A 22,632-nucleotide genomic window follows, 5' to 3' on the forward strand; every position below is an offset into this window, starting at 1 on the left:
ATAGAAATTAATTTATAATTCTCACCACAGCCACATTTTATTTCTACTGATAAACATACAAAATCTTGTCTAAATTAGTGATTTAGAAATTTTTCTGAAACAGCAGAAGTTCAAATAAAAAGACACACAAAAACCAACCTCCTTACTGACTTTAGTTTGCAATTTGCTTCTAGCATCAGCCTTGTCCCAGAATCGAATGAGATCATCATCCTTCACTGACCTCCCGACCTTCCCTCCTTCTGGGCCAGGTAATAAACAGCTTCTGGAACTTCAAGCCTGACACTCTGGTTTTTCAAAATCCATTCTCGTTGATGGTGAACTTTCTTACTCAGCTATTATAAAATGCTGGCATTTTAGTGGAAAATAAAATAGAGCCCTTAGCCAAGTATGATTAGAAGAATGCCTTATGAATCCCACCTCCACAAATCCTGTTTGTTTCTGGTAGAAAGTTTGAACTTGAATTTTTTTAGGATTTCATGTTTATGATAAAAATATTTTCTGTAAGGCAGCCATACAGAGTAACTTGTTTTATTTCACTTATTATTGTGCATCTGTATGGTTCATGGTAGCTATGGTACTCAAAATATACAGCTATGCTTCAGATTCTTATTCTAAAGTTTATGCTTTAGATGATATTCTAAGGTTTAGAATATGATCCCTTTTAAACTTTTCACTAATTAAAACATTACTTCTTTTGATTTGGAATTTGTAGTGCTTTGCTAATTAGATCTGTTTTATCATTACAAAATATTTGAGATGGTTGGAACATTCTCTACATAAAAATTATGATTTATATTCTTTTTGTGTTTGTTTCTACTGAACAACCAGCTGCCTTTTCCAAGTTAATCTTGCCACTAAGAAACTAAAAAAATACAAACTATTCACTTCCTTTCAACTGATGCCTCTCTACCTGAGAGCCACAGAGTTCTCAAACTAACGAATTTATATTCTTATTAATAATTCCAAGCATGGTTGAGCAACATATATGTCAGATACCTTTCAGATACAGAAGAAATACTTTCTAGCTCAATATACCCCATTTAAACCTCACTGACAAGTTACAGACATTAAGAGGAATTGGGGTCCTAGCCTAGAGAATTTGTTTTATTGTATTTGTGCATAAAATAAAGGGATGGCTGTAAGTATCTGAATAACTGTTTCGATTTATTAGTATCTTAAGTTAGACATACATACACAAAAAGACTAAAGAACATTGATATCAGTAAACATCATTCCACTTTATGTTGTGCAGTATGTTGGTGGTGTTGGAATGGAGAAAAATAGTACAACTTTATACGGCCCTTTGGTGCTCGTTTTCAATAATAAAGATCATAAACCATTTAGTTGCACTTTGAATTAGAGAAGCAATTCTACCCCAACATTTATAATATGTTATAATACTTAGAAGAAGCAATTCTTATTCTTTTCTCATTTCCACTAATCAAATGCTCGAAGGTTGCTGTTTCTGCAGTTTGCAACCAAGAGATGATCTCTTTGAAATGTACAGTAATTCTGTATTTTCAGCTACCACCATATTCTTCATACTATGAACACACCTCATAGAAAAATCACCTAGCATAACAGTCATCTTCTGTCTGTAGGTATCACCAGGGTAGAGAAAGGGGCAGAATTTGCTAATAGGTTCATAACATTTTATAAGAAATACATATTAACGTACACATAGGGATCACTATCATCAGATTTCATAATATGTACTCATTTCAGTACTCATTTTTATGATTCTAGAGAAGACCGCCTATTCCATTAGTGGCCCAATTTTCACTTATATTTCTGAAGGCAAACAGAACTATGTGGCAAAACTCACTGCCATCAGTCATTGTTAGCCCACCTGCCTTCTCAGCACACTGCCAACAGTGACATCTACTGGTGAGCTTAAGACAGGACTGTTAAAACCCAAATCATGTAGAAACTGACACTCTCTTAGATTTAAATTTTTCTAAATTGTTTTTCTTACAGTGAAGAAAAACAATGTTTTTATGACATCAACTCATGTGCAAAGGAATGTTGATATGAACAGTGCAGAACAAGGTATGTAGTTTATTACAAGAACCTCTGAAATTTTACATTTTACCATTTATATTTTAATTTGTTGTGTGTGTGTGTGTTGGGGTATGAAGGTAGGACCCAGTGACAAAACATGAAAAAAATATATTTGGTAAGCCAAGTCCCATGGTCAAAATGACTGGTTATTGGGTAAAATCTAGGCCAAAAGTAAGCACTAACCAATTCATTGGCTATTTTGACTTTGGTTAATTAACATTAACCCCTCATTTAATGATGAGTTTAGAAAATAAGCGTTACATTGGTCAAAATATGGAGGAAGAAGTATTTCCCTAAAGATATATTGACTCTCGAATCCTGTTCTTTTAAGGTCCCGTGAAACATTCCGAACATGTTCTAAGACCTGCTATTTTGCAACCACCTCAAGCTCAAAGGTGTGAAAAAGCAAGAAAAACATTTGGACACGATACCTTGGAATCCTGCAAGATTAAAGACAAAACAAAAAATAAGGTAAGGAACCTCCAATGGCAGGACTGACACAAATTCTCCGTCTTTCATTTAGTAGATTGCTGTGGGCCCTACATCCAAAGTTAGGGGCTGCCTGACTTTTGTTCTGTTGCTCAGATCACTGCCAGGCTGGAGAAACACCCCAGACTATAGCAAAAAGCCCTCAGTAACCTTATTCAACTTGTCCTCTTAAACTGGAGAGTAGTTTCTAGGAACTAGTTTTGTGGTCTCCCCTAAGCTGAAAAACTGAGTCCCTTGGGGTAGAAACTTCTGGGGTCTTATTCCAGTGCACTGATCCCACGTGAGAATAGGGGGAGCAATGAGGTGGCCAGCTCCAGGAGTCAGAAGTCAAAAAAGGAACATGGGCTTCCAGCATCTCCAGGTGGTTGACATCCTAGTGTGGCTTTGCCAGTTGAGGTCACACCAGGTATCCATCCAGACCCACCTTCATGGATAATGGGAGCAGGGAACTACCCCCACAGGGTAGGGAATTGGGAGGGCTGGGGAAGCTTCTGAAGACAGGGAAGAAGTCTCTCTTCCAGTTGTTGTGGCTGACTGAATTCCTCAGTGTGGGCCTTTCTAGGGAGATTGTCATTTTGCTCAAGCCATGCAGATTTGGGTTTGGGGATATTCTGTGTCTTCCAGAAGCCAATAGTTGAGAGGAATGGTACCAAAATCAGTAGGTTGGGATTTGAGAGTAATGCCATCCTTCATTCGTCTCCAGCTAAACTGTTGAGGGTTGGTCACTTGTTTTGTTTTGTTTTGTTTTGTTTTCCATACTGAACATAAAGAGAGTGACACATGGAAGCTGATAATACCAGCCATTTCATCAATGCAATGAAAAAAACATAAGATGGGTGGTAATCCTACCTCTGCCACTATGTTTACACTCTTGGACAAAGCACCCAATCTTCTCTATCAGTGAAGTGAGAGAGTTGAACTTGGTCAGCATTTGACAATATTTTTATAATTTCAAATCCTTTTTTTGTAAGATATGACTTCATGAGACTTATTTTGAATTTTAAAAATCATTTAATCATTTCTGCATGGTATATGGTATGAGTTTTAAGTAAACCATGTTTTAAATTTCAAACCAGGGTGCCTGGGTGGCTCAGTCGGTTAACCTTCTGACTTCGGCTCAGGTCACGATCTCACAGTTTGTAAGCTCGTGCCCTGCTTTGGGTAAAAACATGAGCCCCACTTGGGTGAGCTCTGCTTCTCTCTCCCACTCTCCTTCCCTCTCTCTCTGCCCCTCGTGGGATTCTCTCTCTCTCTCTTGCCCCTCGCTTACTTGCACCCTCTCTCTCAAAAAACTTTCAAATCAGTAGATTGTTAAAAGTTTTCATTGAAATATAATCTAATAATCATTACCATATTACATAAATTCTTACTTTTATCTATTTAAGAAATGATGCATGTTGTTTAATTTGTGTTAAAGTATGTTAAAAAAGTATGATATGTTGACTAATTTCTAAATGTTATTATATTGCATATGATTTTGGAACAGTATATACTATAAATTATAGATTAAAATTTTTGTTACATGTTATAAATCAATATTTCTTATTTGGCATGGCTTATTGAAATTTTGCATTATGTATTTTATTTTTTTATTTTTTTTTGCATTATATATTTTAAAAATAAAGTTTGTTAATATTTCTCTTGTATTTTCTTCCTAAATGATAAAGAATAAGAGAAATTTTCAGGCTATTGTTTGCAAGCATTTCTTCTTGAATAAATGTATTAAGCATAATGATGCAATGTAAGAATTCTGACAAAATGTAATTTATAGATCTAGTGAAAATTATCTCTTGGTGGATTTCATAGAACTATTATTTTCATGTTTCTTATTAACTTGTATATAAAATCATTCTGTCATTAATCAATGGTCACTTATGCACTATACATATAATATAGCATATGTACTGTTTTACATAGGAGTATATTTTAAGTACATAAGAATAAAAGTACATTTTGGCTGAGAGTTAAGTCATCTGAGTGACGGAGTCATGAGGCATGCACTTTGATCTTTGCTTGCCAACAGCATGTATTCTCTTCATACATATTTCTCAGGTCTATAAATTCTGTTATAAAGGGAAAAATGCTCAAAATTATTTTTATTGATTGATATGAAATTGAAGTGGAAACAGACCCTATCTACCTTTAAAGATATGAACTTCTTGCAACATCTTTGCAAATCCCTGCTGGGGGAAGGGTGAGGTGTAGAAAACATTGGAGACACTCTATCAGATAATTTATAGGGCTCCTTCTGGTTCTAAAATTGCTCATACCTGGGGGCACCTGGGTGGCTCAGTCAGTTAAGCCTCTGACTTTGACTCAGATCACGATGTCATGGTTGCTGAGTTTGAGCCCCATATCGGGCTCTCCTGCTCTCAGTGCAGAGCCTGCTTCAGACCTTCTATCTCCCTCTCTCTCTGCTCCTCCCCCACTGGCAGGCTCACTGGCACGCTCTCTCTCTTTCAAAAATAAACATTTAATAAAAAAAAAAAATTGCTCGCACCTTCATCTATACATTAGTCAGGTAATGTGCATATGTATATACATCAGACAAACTAGTTGATTAAGTTACCAGTCAAAAATTTCTAGATGAAGAGATGAATGGGATTCCCTCCAACGTTTGGTGGCTGTGCTGGTAAAGCTCTTAGGGTGTTTTGGGGGGTTAAACAGTCCTGAAGGATATATCTGCTAAATTAGAAATGAGAATTAACTCCATGTGGCTAAAAAGATAACAAAAGGAGGTGGGATTTCTGAATATGATGGCTAAGTATACAGTCTCTGGTGTCAGACAGACCCTGGCTCTAAGGTCAACCCCATTCCTGGTTGCCCAAGCCTAGCCACGTTATTTAAACTCATTAGGTCAGTTTACTCATCTGTAAACTGTAAAATGTGGATAATAGACATACAACCTATAGAGAGATGTTGTGAGGAGTAAATGAGATAATGTACCTAAAATGCTTAGGGTAGTACTTGAACACAGTAAATTTTCAATACATTTAACCGTAACTATTGTTTCCTTGTCTGATGCTCCTTTTAAGGCAACTTAAAGGAACTTTCTGATGGATTGTCTTTCAGATTTCTGAGGGGAGCTCCTGTTTGCTAGGTGAAAAATTACCCAGCACCAGAATTTCAGTCCTGCTGACTACTAAACAGAATTGTTTAGGTGCTACATCAGTAGGGTAAGTTAATGCTGAGGACACAGAGAGGATATCCTTTTATTCTTGCTTTCTTTTACCATTATAATCATTTGTGGAAAAATAACTTTCTGATATGCACAGATAAATTGTCAAGATTTCTGTTTGATATTTTATAAAGAACACAAGTTTAAAATGCTTTTCAAATAAGATAAAAAGAGAGGGAGACAAACCATAAGAGACTCTTAAATACAGAGAACAAACTGAGGGTTGCTGGAGGGGAGGTGGGTGGGGGGAATGGGCTAAATAGGTGATGGGCATTAAGGAGGGCACTTGTTGGGATGAGCCCTGGGTGTTATATGTAAGTGATGAACCATTAAATTCTACTCAGAGATCATTATTACAACATATGTTAACTAACTTGGATTAAATAAAATTAAATTAAAAATAAAATGCTTTTCCCAATATCTCTAATATATAAAGATTATCCTATTAATATTGGATTATTTCTACTTTTTCATTGACTTGGGTGAGAATATTTCAAAACTGTGTAGCTAAATTTTTATTTAGTTGGGAATTAATTACCTGACTGCTAGCTTAGCCTTTTCTACCTTTTCTCTGATGTTCCCCTTTTTTAAATTACTTTGAATATTAAATTATTATTCATTATTTATTGACATACATTGGATAGACAACAAAAGAAAGCAGTATAAATGTGCACAATGAAAGTAAGTATTTCCTGGTATCATCAAGCATGAAGGCAGGTTTGAGTTGAGAGGAGATTAAGACAAGCCATGGACATAAACGGACTCACATGGTTAGGGCCCGTGTGGGTCCCACAGAGCTCACCTACAGCGCATACTAGGGATGCAATGTGGACCCCGGAGTACATCGGCCTACAGATAGACAGCTGTATGTCTGAGTTTCTCATCATGCAGAACACTTTTACCATTAAAAAAAAAAAGTTCCAGGACGAAAAACCCAAATTAGACAAATGCAAATTCAAGTATCACTGACAAGATGCATTGGTCATGACTTTGCTCTGGAGGTCTCTGGTGGCTAAGAACATTGGCCACTTGGGGAGGAGGAGAGTAGAAATTAGAGACTGACAGAGGCTGTGCTGGAAAAGCAAGAAGATAAGGGCTGGGCAGCCCCTGGTTGATCACACGGCCTGAAGAGTGATGGGCATGACACGTGTTTGGACTGGCCTCAACTAGCACTGTCACAGCTGTGAAATATTTTAACTATTATCCCTGGAAGTACCTATCTCAGTTTTCCCTTCATTTCTCAATATCTGCAGATGAGTAAGAGTTAACAGATGTTTTTATGCTTTACATAAATCTACTAAACCATTTGACTATTTCATGTGTTAAGGTTTAACATGGCTTTATCCATGTATTTTAAATAGCAAATGCTTATTTCTTTTCCTTAGATGTCAACCAAATGAACAGAAGTATTCTTTTAAAAGCTGCAGGTCTGATTTCGTGTTTGGAGAAAACATGGTAGAAAGAGTTTTGGTAAGAATTTGGCAAAGGTGTCTATTATATAAAAAGCTGTCACTTCAAGTTTCTGGAGGCAAATTAATTAAAACAATGTTAAATTGGATCATACTTTAACTCCTGAGTTCAAAGGCACATTTTCTTTCTTTAATGGAAATGTTCTCCTGGGAAGCAAGTTCTAGTTGTTAGAATAATAGACAGGAACCCGCAGAGGAAGGGGATTCTATAATTATAACATTATTACTGATGAGAAATATTAAATAGTTCTTTCACGTGTGTTAAACTGAAGGTATGCATGGAAATCCCAGAATCATCTGCAATAGACAAGCTCAACTGGTAACGATATTTTAATGTAGGGTTTTGATAGCCTTTTTCATAACATGGTGCATTTAAAACTATTTACTTATTTTTTCTTATTAACAACAACCCTCCCCTTAGATCTTTTATAGTGAAAAACATCATTATAACTTTTTTTTGTTGTTGTTGTTAGCTTTAAGAGGAAAATAATAAGACTTTAACTTGCCTAGGGAAACATCCTTGTCAAATGGAAATGCCTAACTAGTATTACTATCATCCTTATCTAATATCAAGCATCCTCCTCCAAGAGGCCATTGCTGCCCCATCCTCCACAGAGCATGTTTGTAAAGCACAGCAGGGAAGTAGACAGCAAAGTGAAGGCTGTGCACCTGGTCCATCACACCTTCATGCTGCTTTCACCCAGACCAGGGTCTTGGTTGACATAGGCCAAGGTGACCAGTTTATCTTGTGGCTACTAGTTCTATGGAGGATCCAGAGGAGGCTACAAAGGTTTTAAAACCTGTGTAAAGGCTCAGAATAACAAAAGGACCAAGTCATGAGGTCAGTCTATTCTAAGTTTCTTAGGGCTTTCACAAATCAATCACTTTGAAGACCTTGTTTATGCCATACCTGCCTCAGGCCGAACCCCAATCCCAAGAGTAGTATCATAGCTTTTCAGCTTAGAGGCACCATCCTTCACTCTCAAGATGAAAGTCAACTCCACAGTTCTAGAGCTATTGACTCACCTCTTTGAATCTGAACCAGAATCGACCAACTTCTAGAGGGAAGTCCTGGGCAATACATTCAGGCACATTTCTTCCAAACCACTTATTCCCAAATTTGGCACTAGATTAGTCACAGCTTCTATAAGATGTCACAGACACAAATAAAACATTTCCCAAGCCTCACAGGATCAACTTTAACATTCAATTCAATTCAACAAACATGTTTTGTGTTCTCATGACATCTAAAGCACTGGCATTGGTCTCAGCTTTGGCTGCGTGTTAACAATCATCTGGTGAGCCACTAAAGGATTTCTTAGGGCATCTCCACAAACAGATCAGAGTCTCTGTGGGTGAGGGTAGATGTTAGGTGACTTGAATGTACAACCAGGATTGAAAAACATCTGGGTAAGTGGTTATACAAAGCTAAGGGAGCCACTGTGCTCTAAAGGTGTTTATAATCTAAGGGGAGACAGATCCCTGAACAAATGAACTACAGTTGGGATTGTAAATTTGGTTTAGGGAGGTACTTGCGTATATTTCCTATGGGCACTTTAAATCTGGCTTGTGAAGGAAACTGTACTTCCTGTCTCTTTAAGTTGATAACATCTGAGGACAGCAGGAGCTATAGAGAGCACTTGTATTTGTCCTCTAGTTAATCCTATAATCCTGTGGCCTTGCGATTTGGTGGTCAGAATGCCTTCCTGATTTGTTTGCTGACCATGTGCTTTTCAAGGGGGTCATTAAACTTTCTGAGCCTTAGTGTTTATTTTCTTCAAATGGAAATAATCATACCCGTCTTGGGTGCCTGGGTGGCTCAGTCGGTTAAGCATCTGGCTTTGGCTCAGGTCACGATCTCGCAGTGTCTGAGTTCGAGTCCCACATCAGGCTCTGTGCTGACAACTCAGAGCCTGGAGCCTGCTTTGGATTCTGTGTCTCCCTCTCTCTCTGCCCCTCTCCCACTCACCTCTGTCTCTCTCTCTCTCTCTCTCTTAAAAATAAATATTAAAAATTTTTTTAAAAATCACACCCAACTCTACCGATTTTAACAGAATATCTTAATGTCCAGTTAAATAATGTGGAAGAATTTTGAGTTCATAAAGAAAAAGATAGAAACCTAAATTCTGAAGTACTGTTCCAATTCTCCCTGTTCTCCAGGGGGCTCTCCAGTATCAGAAATGGCATGGCAATGACTCGGTTTTTTTTCACAGACCTTGATTATAGCACATGCACAAAGCCCCATGTGTGCAGCCTTAAAGGCAATTGTTGGCAGAAATTGTCTTGGGAGAGGGGCCCCTGGGTGGCTCAGTAGGTTGAGCATCCAACTTTGGCTAGGTCATGATCTCATAGTTGGTGAGTTTGAGCCCCATATTGGGCTCTCTGCTCTCAGTGTAGAGCCTACTTCGGATCCTCTGTCTCCCTCTCTCTCTGCCCCTCCCCTGCTCATGCTCTCTCTCTCTCAAAGATAAATCATTTTAAAAAAGAATATCCTTAAAAAAAATAAATTGTCTTGGGAGAAAAATTACAATTCTTTCTGTAAAGATGAGCTCTGAGACAGCTAGTGCGTTCTTTGGACAACTTTATTTATTTATTCATTCATTCATATGAAGTGGGTATAAAGTGAAGTGCTGGGAACACTGAAATACCTTAAAACAGAAATAAGGGACACCTGGGTGGCTCAGCTGGTTAAGCGTTCGACTTTGACTCAAGTCATGATCTCATGGTTCATGAGTTCGAGCCCCACACCGGGCTCTCTGCTGTCAGCACAGAGCCTTGTTCAGATCCTCTGCCCCGCCCCTCTCTCTGCCCCTCCCTTGCTCTTTCTCTCTCTCTGTCTCTCAAAAATAAATAAGTAAACATTAAAACAAAAAGAAAAGAAATGATAGTTACGTCTCCTTCTAGGCATCAGGTTAGTCTGGTGGGAGCATGGAACAGCTGCTACCTCCTTCTTGGTCTCTAAACCTTCTCCCTTTGTCCCTGGAACTAGATCCCACCTGAAATAAGCTGGTGGTAACTAGATTATGCTTCCTGAGGATGAGAACCAGGGTCCTCTGATGATAGGAAGGATTTCCCCATTCAGCACATAGGGAGTCCAAAACAAAAACAGAGCAGTTGAGTTCATTTGCCCTGTTGAAGTGGAACAAAGGTCTCTTTTGGCTTACTGCAGATATATGGGTATACAATTAAGTAATACATCTTTTTCCTTCACCTAGGATATTCAACATCTCACCCAGTCTCAACCTGAAAATGATTCATACACCAAGGAACAACCATTCAAATCCATACTAGAATTTCCTGTCAACTCTCTAAATTCAAGTAAGAATTATTTGATTTGTAAAAAATTTGATTCAACTATTATATTTCCTGTGTTTCCATGTCATCTGTTCAATAGCTATAAAATACAAAAACAGTAATGCAGCACTTTAAAGCTTTTTGGCAAAGATTAAAGCATAGAAAATATTGTTCTATGATACATAAGCATTAAAATTTTTTTTACTTAAGGATATGAGGAATCATTAAAGAGATTTATCTAAACTCAAGTAGTTTCATATTTTTGGTAACACTCATTATTATAAAAAGCAAAGGAGACATGTATATTAATGGGGACAACAAGGAACTTTTACAGTAGAGAAAATGGGGTCTTTACGTGTCTTTTCCCATTTTTTCTTACAAACAGACTCTATTAAAAATATATCCCTAATCGAATCAGCTGCTGCTTTCTCTTCTAAGCCATCACCCAAATGCTTGCTGCAGAAAATTGATGTTGTAACAGGGGAGGAAGCTGAACATAATGTGTTGAAGGTCTGTATATCACACATTGCTCTTTCTGGGAGCACTTACATACACGAAACCAAGTTTCTATCAGCAGAAGCACCTTTAAAAATAAAGGCAGAAGTATAGTTTTCATGAAGACTGAGCTGCTTAACTAAACATGCTAGACACTTCCAAAGATTAAGCCAATATTTTGTTGTATTCTTATTTTTGTATGGGTAATTTTCAGGAAAATGTGTTACTGGGTTTACAACCATTCACATTAGTCTCTTAGAAAGAAGACAGCCAGGGACCCTGTCTTAAAAGAACTTCAGACCTACATTTTATACTTTACATGCCTGTTTTTAAAATCAGTGCTATTATTTTTTTTTTTTTAATTTTTTAACGTTTATTTATTTTTGAGACAGAGAGAGACAGAGCATGAACAGGGGAGGGGCAGAGAGAGAGGGAGACACAGACTCTGAAACAGGCTCCAGGCTCTGAGCTGTCAGCACAGAGCCCGACGCGGGGCTTGAACTCACGGACCGTGAGATCATGACCTGAGCCGAAGTCGGACGCTTAACCCACCAAGCCACCCAGGCACCCCAAATCAGTGCTATTATTGTGTGATTTAAAAGTTCTACTTACACTGGACATTTTTAAATGATAAGATGAATAGATTTCAGTTCAAGATAAAAAAAATTCTGGTTTCCTTTGAAAAGTTGTTTTAAATAAGTTTTGAATTTCATATAAAGCAAGAATTTCACACACATAGTATATAGTATCATGCATAGGATTTGAATGTTGAGTGACGTAGCCATCAGCGTAGTCACATGAAATAAGGTAGTCATTTTCCAACAAGGAACAGATTTCCCTTTCCTTTTATCCATCTGTTTTTACCCCCAAATCTCTCCATTTCTCTTCTCTTCTCCCATGGTTTACTGATACATTTACTATACAAGTGTGCTTCAAAGCATAATTCTCAGATCGGGTTTAACCACAATTCATTGAAGTAACTGCTAGCAGTGAGGCCCTGGAATGCTATATTTTTAACAAGTCATGTGGGATTCTTTACCACAGTAATATTTAATGCTGGTAAGCATTAAATTATAGTATGGTGCTCCATGGTACCACATCCTAGTTCTGATGCTGCATTCTTTGAAATATTTTAGGCATACAAATACTTGCACTATTCCTTTACTTACAAATAAAGTTACTTAACTTGAATAACATTAAATTTCATTTAAAATGTGGTACATATAAATATATTTGTTAAGTGGAAAAGCAAGATGCAGAAAGTATGTATGATATTCTACTGTTTATAGAAAAAATAGGGGACATAGGCACTGGCATGTATATAAACACACATATCTCTGGAAGGATAAACAAAATATTAGCAATAGCGATCACCTGATCACAGGGGGTAGAAATCAACAGATGAAGAACAAAGGTTGGGAAGGACTTTTCATTTTGTACATCTTTTTGCTTTTTGATATTTGAACTATTTAACAATTATATGTTTTAAAAGTTAAATAAATTTTTTAAGCTGGTTTACAAATCATTAACCAAGGTTATTCTGGTAAAAATCAGGCAAATAAAAGTGTTGTAGCATAGAAAGAAATAATTTTAAAATAAATTTTTATATATTTGACATTTCAAAAATTGTCCTTTAGATCAACTGCAAGCTTTTTATATTCAACAAAACAACACAGTCCTGGACTGAAAGGGGCAGAGGAGCTTTGAGGCTGAATGACACAGCAAGCAGTGACTGTGGAACATTCCAGTCGAGACTAAGTAAGGAATCATTTTGTAAAGCAACTTGCCATTTCTCAGGGTAAAATTTCCAATAGGCACACATCATTTTCTGGAGATGTGTTATAAAATAGTCAACAAATCACTGTTGAAAACAATATTGTTTCTAATGTGCTGTAGGATCTTCCTGTTTAGAGCAGGCTCTGATGTCAGACTACACAGGTTCGGTTCTGCCTCTATCACTGACTAATTGGTGACCTTGGGCAAGTTACTTAATCTCCCCACAGCCTAGTTACATCAGCTTAAAATGGGGATAGTAATACTCCATGACTTATTGAGCAATTGTGAGAATTCAGTGAGATAATGCACCTATGACACAGCCCAGCACACCCCTAAATAGTAATCTCGGTAATATTGAAAGCAATATGATGATATTTTTGAAAGGAAAATGGTTTTTCCTAAAGAGGATATTTGCCCTATAGTTTATTCTTGGCATTCTAAGCATGTTGTGTGGGGCAAGATGAAGTCAGTTTCCAAGGAAATTAAGATGTGTGGTTATTGAATCCTGTGCGTGTTTACTGACATCCATAGTGATGGTAGGAATCTGGAGTCAGTCAAACTGAGAGGCTCTCAAAGTTTTTGGCATCTGAAAAGACACACTGGGCATTGTTCAGAGGCCCAAACCGAAAGTGAGCATAGGCAGAGATCTGGGCGGGGTGTGTAGGTTTACTGGCCAACATTGGGCAATCAGAGCTGTGGAAGGAACCACTGGAAGAAGTGGGATCCATGTATATGGATTTTTATTGAGTTTCAGATATCAAGCTCAAGAAACCAGTAAGGAATAGAATTCACACTGAGAGAATAGGAACCGTGTTTTCAGTTCTATAACTGGCAAACAGGTTTCTAAATAACCCAACGAAGTATTATTCCCAAGGCAGGTGCTAGTTATTTTCTACTCTTGTTCAATGCCACTCTGGCCACTGCCTGCCAAAAGTTACAATGCATGGTATTTACACTGTTGTGTAACCTGATTTTACTTTTTACATAGTATATACCATGACCACCTTTCTACACCAGTAATGATCTTTCTTTAATATTCTTAATGGGTTTGTAATATTATCTTGAATAGCCATGTCATCATTTATTTAGCTAATTCCATTTTTTGAATGCTTAAGGTTTTGCTTCTGTTTTCTCCATTTTGGATAAATATTCTTCAGACCACTAAGTCCTCAAAAGAATTCTAAAATTGTAATCATTGTTTATTATAGTAAAAAAATAATTCCAGCTTTTAAGCTAAAAATGGTCTTCCAACCTAGTAAAGCCAATTTGAAAACGAACTTATAATCAAGCCAAATTACAATTTAATAGTGAAAATATAGTCTGAAAAACAACTAGAGGATTTACTTTACTTTCAAAAATGGCAAGTTCCCCGGGGAAGGTTAAGGAATCAACTGTTCTGTAGTCTTATATATTCACCTTCCTATTTTAGTTATGCGCAATCAAGGCAGCCTGAGGCTGATTCTCAATAGCAAACTCTGGGCTCAAATGGAGATTCAAAGAGCGAACCACAAAAATTTACGAATAACAGCTACTGATTTAGAAGACTATAACATCAAAGTGTTTTTAATTCAGGTAAGTAACAAATTTCAGTGATAGAGGATTATCCTACTATATTTATAGATCTCTGCAATTGCTAATTTTTTTTCACTATATTGTAATAACTTGCACCATTGGCCAAAAAAAAAAACCAAAAAACAAAAAACAACCAGCCATTTATTTTGGTTGTTTACAGTTTAACATGAGACCTAAATTTTAAATGAAATTTACAGATTAACACCAAAATCTGTAGTAACCAATTGGCATGTGTCCCAAGACATTTGTATTGATATATGCTTCAAACCTTCACATTTTTTTTTCCATTGAAATTATGTCAACAATCTTACAAAGTTACCAAAGGGACCGTTGTCAACATTGGCTCCTAGGAGTCCAGTGGAATACATAGCCCAGTGCTTACACTGAATGCTGAAACTGAGAAGGCTTTGAGATCACTGGAAAGGACCCCCTGAGAAATGGAAAAACACAGGGCTAGTAAGTTAAAACAACCAGTCCAACAGCAAATTCCAATTCTGGACATGTGTCAGTCGCCAAGGTAACAGGATGGGAGCACAGCTTTAGCTCTTCCTGGCAGCAGGAATGCTTGACCTCAAATACAAAATCCAGGCACAAGAGAGAGAGAGCTGGCAGGGATCAGGCTAGAAAAAAAGGCTAGGTTTCCCACATGAGCTGAGACCCAGAAGACTGGAGAAGACTGGGTACTTACGTGACTCAGGCGGAAAGTAACAATGCAAGTAAATAAACTTCCATACAGTAATGGAAAAAAAGTTGGCCAGTGCCCAGTGATGAAAAACCAAAAGTTTTATTAACTACCAATAAGTGCACTGTTAGGTATAAGTGATACTGAGTATTAAGATGTTAGAGTGAGATAATGCCCAAACCCTGTTTACCATTTAGGGAGACAGACAATACCTGATAACCCACCAGGCTGGATCTCCTGGTTTTGAGTGAGTAAAGCAGCCTGCTGCCACTGTCACTGAGATTGAGACTATTAATTATGATGAGATTCTGCTGCTCAATGTCTGACCCGCACTGACCCTGTAAATTGTAGGATATTTGCTGAATAAACCAAATTTAGTTTGCTAAATGCAAATAAAAATCACCCCAAATTCCATTCCCAGAGATGGTCACTATTAACATTTTTGTCATTTCAGCATACGTGTGTGTGTACATATGTATATAATGTGCCAACTGTATGATCTTCAGGCAGGTTATATAGATTCCTTAACTTGATTTTACTCATCTGCCCAATAAATATTATAATGATACACTTTATAAAATGGTTGGGTAGATTTGATAGCTAATACTTGATTACGAAGTACACATGCGTAACCTTTTCACTCATCAATGAAAATGAGTGTTTTCATGTCATTAAATAGTCATTAAAGGTGAAAAGAATTCTATTCTGCACCATAATTTATTCCATTAATCTTGCTTTGTTAAATACTTATGCAATTTGCTGTCTTTCACTATTATAAATTCTACAAGAAAGATGTGAGGAATTCTCTTTGTACACGTGTTAATTTTCTTGGGAAAAGGCTTGACTTGTCTTGACAAATTTCTCTTCAGAAAGACTGAACCAGTTTTCATTCTCACCAGCAGTTTCTTATGGGACTTCCTGGGAATTATACTTTTTTTAAGCATTGAGAATTTGTTATCCGAAAAATATGTCATTGTGATTTTATTTTTAACTTCTTGTTCTGAATTTCTTGAGTGAATATATCTAAATGAATTTAGCCAAAGGCAATATATTGACTAATGAAAGGCATATTTAAATTTTAATATTAGAAAGTGAAGGTGGTAGAGTAGCATTTATATTTTAAATACTTTCAATATTTATTAACGTACTAAGGAAAAATGACATCTTTGCACATAATGTAAAAAATTAAATCAGTCAAGAGTCAACATTTATTTACTCAACACCCCTATAGATTATTTAGCACAATATGAGAAACAAAAATACTTTATTTAATTTATAGTTATTTTTTGCCCCAAAGTAATTAAGGGAACTTAAGAACATGCAAATGAAAAAAATATAATTGAAGACCCTTCTCCCAAACAGTTGGCATGTAGTTTGTTCTTGCTTTGAAAAGTTTGATAGCTTTCTGGAGGGTTAGCAAAGAGAATAATTTACCTACCTTCTCTTTGATATTGTGAAAAGATACAAAAATGTAAACCACTGCCATGTTGCCTTAAAAGAGCACTGACTCTGATGACAAAGGTCTGGGATTCGAGCCCAGCAGATTTGCTGACTAGCTATGTAAATGCAGGCAAATCATTGTACCTTTCTGAGCCATATCTCCTCATCTGTAAAGGGACATGGGAAGTAAGTATAAATTGAATACTTGTGCTAAATGCTTTTGCTAATATAAATGGAATAAATGACTAACTCATAGTTTTGTTGTAAGTGTTGAATAAAAAAAGAACGTAGTAACCGTAAATGGTATACAAATGTGATTGTTACCACCATTTTTTATATTAACAGCAACTATTAAAAATAGCATAGAAAAGTACTGAAAGCAAAGACTTATGATGTGTTTATGATACAATATCATAAGGACGGCTCTGTGGCACAGTGGACAGCGCATTGACTTCTATGATGCAATACTAGACTGCTTTAATGAGCTCTGCTTTTCCACAGAGCTGTGAGGCTTGTTGGGATGTCTAAATAAAGTGATGTAAAGGAAGCGGAGGTCTGTTATTCACCAAACCCTATAATTTTCTATGGTGTAAAATAGCGGAGGAGGGATAGTCTTGAATTCAAGTAGAAATTTTACATCAAAAAATTTCATTTCTCAGTTTAAAACACACAAATAGGGACCTGTTATAAAATTATTCACTTTTGGATTTAATTTGTTTGGTTCAGGATGTATGGCTTTTTACCCTTTAACTTCTAGGGTTATTTATATCCTAGATTTCTGCCATATAATTCCTTCCTTACTAAGAGTGAAAGATTAAAAATCTCTAAAACGTGGCTATTATTCAGTTATTTATATTCTTAACAACTTAATTTTCCTCATGCAGGCCAGTGCCAAAGATACAGGGTATCTGTACGCGGCAATACATCATCGGCTCGTTGCACTTCGAAGCTTTGGTAAACAGGAAGATGTAAACCAAGCGGAAAGCCAGTCAGATGCAATCCTCCAACAATTAAACTGTGAAAGCTGTGATGAGGATGAGGATGATTTCATCAAAGCAACTAAGAATAGATCAGGTAAATAATTTTTCTTTTGTTAGGTCGGAGGTATAAGAAAGAAATCTTCTACACAATCCTAATATATGAAATTGTTTTGTTGTTGTTGTTGTTGTTGTTTTTAATGGAACTGGTATGTTTAAAGTGGATGAGGGAGCGTCTGGGTGGCTCAGTCAATTGGGCATCCGGCTCTCAATTTTGTCTCAGGTCATGATCCCAGGGTCATGGGATGGAGCCCCGTGTCGGGTTCTGCACTGAGCATGGAGCTTGCTTGGGATTCTCTCTCTCTCTCTCTCTCTCTCTCTCTCTCTCTCTCTCTCCCCCCCCCCCCCGCTCTCTCTGTAAAATAATAAAATAAATAAAAAATTTTTATAAAAAAAAATAAAGCGGATGGGAATTAGAGTCCTAGCTCTTTGGATCAGAGGAGTGGATTTGAAAGTGACTGCCTTCTATGTGTGGCCTCCATCAGGGTTTTACCAAAAGTCATCCTCATTTTGATGCCTGTGTGTCACTTGTGCATAAATTTAATAAAAATACCACAAAGTATTACATTCATACACTGAAACTACCTATTTATTCATATTTCTCTTCACCTGTTCTCATTTTCCTATTATTGGCTATAGTAGAAGAACTTTATAAATACATCATAAATGTAATAAACATATTACAGTGGATCCACCAGGCAGAGCTGGCTTGAAACACTGAAACTCCTATTTATCTCCTTTTTTTGGAATTTGCTTTATTCTCAAGGACCTTTTTTGCATAGGCCAAAAAGTACTATTTTTTTGTCAGGATTCATGAATTGAGCAAGGTTAAAATAGAACCAGTAGTTATCAGATTTTTAGGTTTCAGTGCTTGCCCTGGTGAGTAGATTTAAAACAAAAACTTATGATTATTTTTGGAGAAAAAGATTGTCTAGGAAATAATAAGTCCTGCTTTGTTATATAAATGGAGCCAAGTATTTTCAGTAATAGTTTCATTTAGGCCTGAATTCTGTTCTACAGAGAACTGAGCGACATACCTACAAAGATAGTGTGTTAGCAAGCATTTTTCCAACTTTTATTTATTTTAAATCTTAAAGGTAACTTAATCACACGTAATTTAAGAATCTATCAAAGCACATGTGTAAAACTTGAGGAAATATCTTCCTTTGCCTAATACTAAAAAATGTAATCAAAATGTACAAAATATGCAGACCAGGGGGCACCTGGGTGGCTCAGTTGGTTAAGCATGCAACTTTGGCTCAGGTCATGATCTCAAGGTTTGTGAGTTCAGGTCCTGCGTTGGACTCTGTGCTGCCAGCTCAGAACCTGGAGCCTGCTTCGGAATCTGTCTCCCTCTCTCTCTGCCCCTCCCCTACTCATGCTCTGTCTCTCTCAATAAGAAACATTAAAATTTTTTTTAAATATATGCAGATCAGGATTATAGATTGCTTGACTCAGTGAGCCAAAGAACTAAATGAATATGATTTTTCTTGTCACTATTAAACAAATAGTTTCTTATTCTTCAAAATGTGTGAAATGTATAAACAAAATCATCTTTTATAATGTTTGTATTGTCAATAATAAAATAGGGTCTATTGGAAAATGAATTGGTATCTATTAGAAATGTTAACATGAAATAAGGATTAAATGGCAAAATTCTCTCATCAATAAAAGTCACATTTATGAAGTCTATATTTTATTATATTCCATTTTAGGAAAGAGTAATATACAACTACCTTCATACAAAATGAGAAACAATGGAAATAATGGAAAATAAATGTCAACCATATGAACCCCTCTTCCTCTGCCATTTTTCCCTTTTCACTTAGTACTTTCTCCAGGAGGCGATGCATACAAATGCTGAACTGTTATGAAAGCAATAAAAAGTCCAATTTTTTAAACTTTGTTTCCCATGAATTAAGGAAGGGTTTAGTTATCTGAAATATCATGTTTAAAATTAGCAAATTTCAGGGCGGCTAATTTGGGTGGCTCAGCCAGTTAAGTGTCTGACTTTGGCTCAGGTCATGATCTCATGGCTTGTGAGTTCGAGCCCCGGATCAGGCTCTGTGCTGACGGCTCAGAGCCTGGAGCCTGTTTCAGATTCTGTGTCTCCCTCTCTCTCTGACCCTCCCCTGTTCATGCTCTGTCTCTCTCTGTCTCAAAAATAAACGTTAAAAAAAAAATTAAAATTTAAAATTAGCAAATTTCCAAATGTTACATATAAAATGTAAATTCTACATTTTGCATTTCATCACCTGTAAGCAAATTCATGCATATTCATGTTCAGTTGTGTTCAATATTAAATCTAATCTGAATGTAACATTTTCTAACATTTTAAATTTATATCACAGATCCTTCGAGGTGGACCCACAGACAGTCGGTTGCCTGTTCATGAGCACTATCTACTATAAATGTGACAATATCTACAAGAAGATTGATCACCTTACTGAAAATCCTAAATCATCTTAAGTAAATGAGAAGATCCTATTCATCCCTTGAAGAGTTTTTATAGCAAAGTTCATAAAACATAATTTGTTGCAATTAAAATTTTTCTCTTATGTAGTCAAATAATTGTAAGGTTTTACATTTTGATTATTGTGGAGAAAATGAAAGAATTTAAGAAATGCATGGACTTAGGAAGTTCAAAATTTATCATTTTTGGAGAGGTAATTTAGAATAGGGTTTGATAACTAATTTGGACTATTCATCACATTGGTGGATATCATAGTTAAAATAAATTTCTGGATTTGATAAATATCTAACTAAGATATTTATTTTTTCAGTCATATACTGTCTGGTCATAAAACAAACATTTTAAAGATTTCCAGTCATTTCTTCAAAAACACTGTAACTGCATGCTAACATTTGATTAAGTTGTGTTTATTTTCTGGGAAATGAGTATTTTCATTTAACCTTTGGATTTACTAATACTATAAGATTATATATTCATGGTATGAATTTCTTTAAATTTAGTATTGTTCTTGGACCTGTATCCATTGTACCTTGTATATGGTTGATTCCAGGTCAGCATCCAATAGTTGTTGAAGGGATGAACAAAATACATTACCTATGTAACAAAACAGTAAGTATACAAAAGTAAAATATGTTAACTCGTTCTTTGCTTTATGTAATTAAATTGTCATTAACATTTTATGGGTGTAGCTGTATAGAGCCTGTTTTTTTTATACATACATATAGCCAAATAAATCTTTTCTTTTTAAAAAAATGTTTATTTATTGGGGCACCTCAGTGGCTCAGTGGGTTAAACATCTGACTCTTGATCCCGGCTCGTGATCTCATAGTTTATGAGTTCAAGCTCCACGTCAACCTCTCTGCTGTCAGTGCAGAGCCTACTTCAGAATCTTTGCCCCCTCTCTCACTCCCCTCCCCCCTCAAAAACAAATAAACAAGTGTTTATCTAATAATAAAATTTGTTTTAATTAATTAATTGAGAGGGAGAGAGTGCATGAATGAAGAAGGGGCACAGAGAGGGAAAGAGAGAATCCCAAGCAGGCTCTGCACTCTCAGCACAGAGCCCGACGCAGGGCTCAAACTCATGAACTGGGAGCTCCTGACCTGAGCCAAAATCAAGAGTCTGATGCTCAACTGATTGAGCCACCCAGGCGCCCCCAAATGGTACCATAATAATGGTAGACTGTAATAATTTTAACAATCGTGCAACAGAGTTTTGATGCTCCTCTTTTGAGATTTGTCTCAGAGATACTTCATGAGTTACACACAAAAAAGTAGTCTCAGTGCTTGTAGCCATACTTCATTTTTTAATCAAGTTTGATCACCCCATGACTTCAAAATGACTTTTGATCATCACTCTTAAATAGTCCCTTGTTAGAGGCATCTTACTCTTCTCGGTCTGCCATAACAAAATACCGCAGACTACGCAGCTTAAACAACAGACATTTCTTTCTCATAGTTCTAGAGTCTGAGAAGTCGAAGATCAAAGGGCCAAGAAAATAGGTTTCATTCTGAGGCCTCTGCTCTTGGTTGTAGGCTACTCACAGGATCTCTTTGTGGGACACAGGCAGAGAGACAGTAAGCTCCCTAGGGTCTCTTCCTATACACCAATACCATTACACCAGGGCCCTTCCCTCATAAACTTGTCTAACTGTAATTATCCCCCAAGGCCCCATCTCCAAATTCCATCACATTGGGTGTTAGGGCTTCAACATAGACATTTAGGGGGAGAACATAAACATTCAGTCCATAACTAGGGAATAAGATTTACAGTTCCAAAATGATTTCTGAAAAGTTTTTGAACAATGACGACATCTATCTGGAATAATGGGTCTAACTTCACTAAACGCTACTTTGAAGAACAATATTCATTTGGATGTAGACATGTGAATACACAATTTTTCAAAGTTACGTTATTTTGTTACAATACCTTTTACAGTAATAAAAGCAATTATATATAGATACATATAGATACACTAAAACCTGAACTAATGCCTGAAAATTTTAGTTTGGCATGTGAAAGTTGAGTTAACTCTTTCAACCATAATTTGGTTAGAATATAAATTGTTCAGAGTTTTGTTCCTTCCCTATAACTGAGTATAACTTAGTGAAAAAGTGAGCTACTAAGAGAAGCCAATTCATTTTTCTAGTGACTGAGGAAGAAATACAGCATCCTTTACTTCTTTTTTTTTTTTTTTAATTTTTTTTTTAACATTTATTTATTTTTGAGACAGAGAGAGAGCATGAACAGGGGAGGGTCAGAGGAAGAGGGAGACATAGAATCTGAAACAGGCTACAGGCTCTGAGCTGTCAGCACAGAGCCCGACGTGGGGCTCGAACACACAGATCACGAGATCATGACCTGAGCTGAAGTCGGATGCTTAACCGACTGAGCCACCCAGTTGGTTGCGTTTTTTTCAATCCCAAAAAGTGCCTCTGATGCAGAACATAGTCAGTGAAAATTTTCTTTAGAAGCTAACATAAACAGGAAGACATTTGGAGAAGAAATTAAAGAACTGGTTCTCTTTTCCTATAAGATCTTAGCCAATAGGGGAACATTGTGATTGCACTAAATTGTTAAAGTGAAGCAGGGAACAGAGATCTTTATCCTCCTAACATGTTCATTCTTGCCCTCACTTTAAGGTGGAGATAGAGCAATGTTTTCTC

General features: G+C 36.6%; 1 protein-coding gene across 3 annotated transcripts in view; it reads left to right on the forward strand.

The window, feature by feature from the left end:
* RANBP3L (RAN binding protein 3 like) overlaps nt 1–20,646 on the forward strand; it is a 45,978-nt gene extending 25,332 nt beyond the window's left edge. For all 3 annotated transcript variants that reach the window (XM_042908034.1, XM_042908014.1, XM_042908023.1), the window contains 11 exons: nt 174–248; nt 1,978–2,049; nt 2,393–2,532; nt 5,623–5,726; nt 7,114–7,198; nt 10,413–10,515; nt 10,877–11,001; nt 12,624–12,744; nt 14,192–14,334; nt 17,341–17,530; nt 19,845–20,646. In XM_042908034.1, the coding sequence (XP_042763968.1) occupies nt 174–248; nt 1,978–2,049; nt 2,393–2,532; nt 5,623–5,726; nt 7,114–7,198; nt 10,413–10,515; nt 10,877–11,001; nt 12,624–12,744; nt 14,192–14,334; nt 17,341–17,530; nt 19,845–19,888 (1,202 nt within the window). In that variant the 3' untranslated portion in view covers nt 19,889–20,646. The remainder of the gene's footprint in view (nt 1–173; nt 249–1,977; nt 2,050–2,392; nt 2,533–5,622; nt 5,727–7,113; nt 7,199–10,412; nt 10,516–10,876; nt 11,002–12,623; nt 12,745–14,191; nt 14,335–17,340; nt 17,531–19,844) is intronic.
* Nucleotides 20,647–22,632: the final 1,986 nt, after the last annotated feature.

Source organism: Panthera leo, chromosome A1, assembly GCF_018350215.1.
Source record: "Panthera leo isolate Ple1 chromosome A1, P.leo_Ple1_pat1.1, whole genome shotgun sequence".
NCBI classification, from domain to species: Eukaryota; Metazoa; Chordata; class Mammalia; order Carnivora; family Felidae; genus Panthera; species Panthera leo.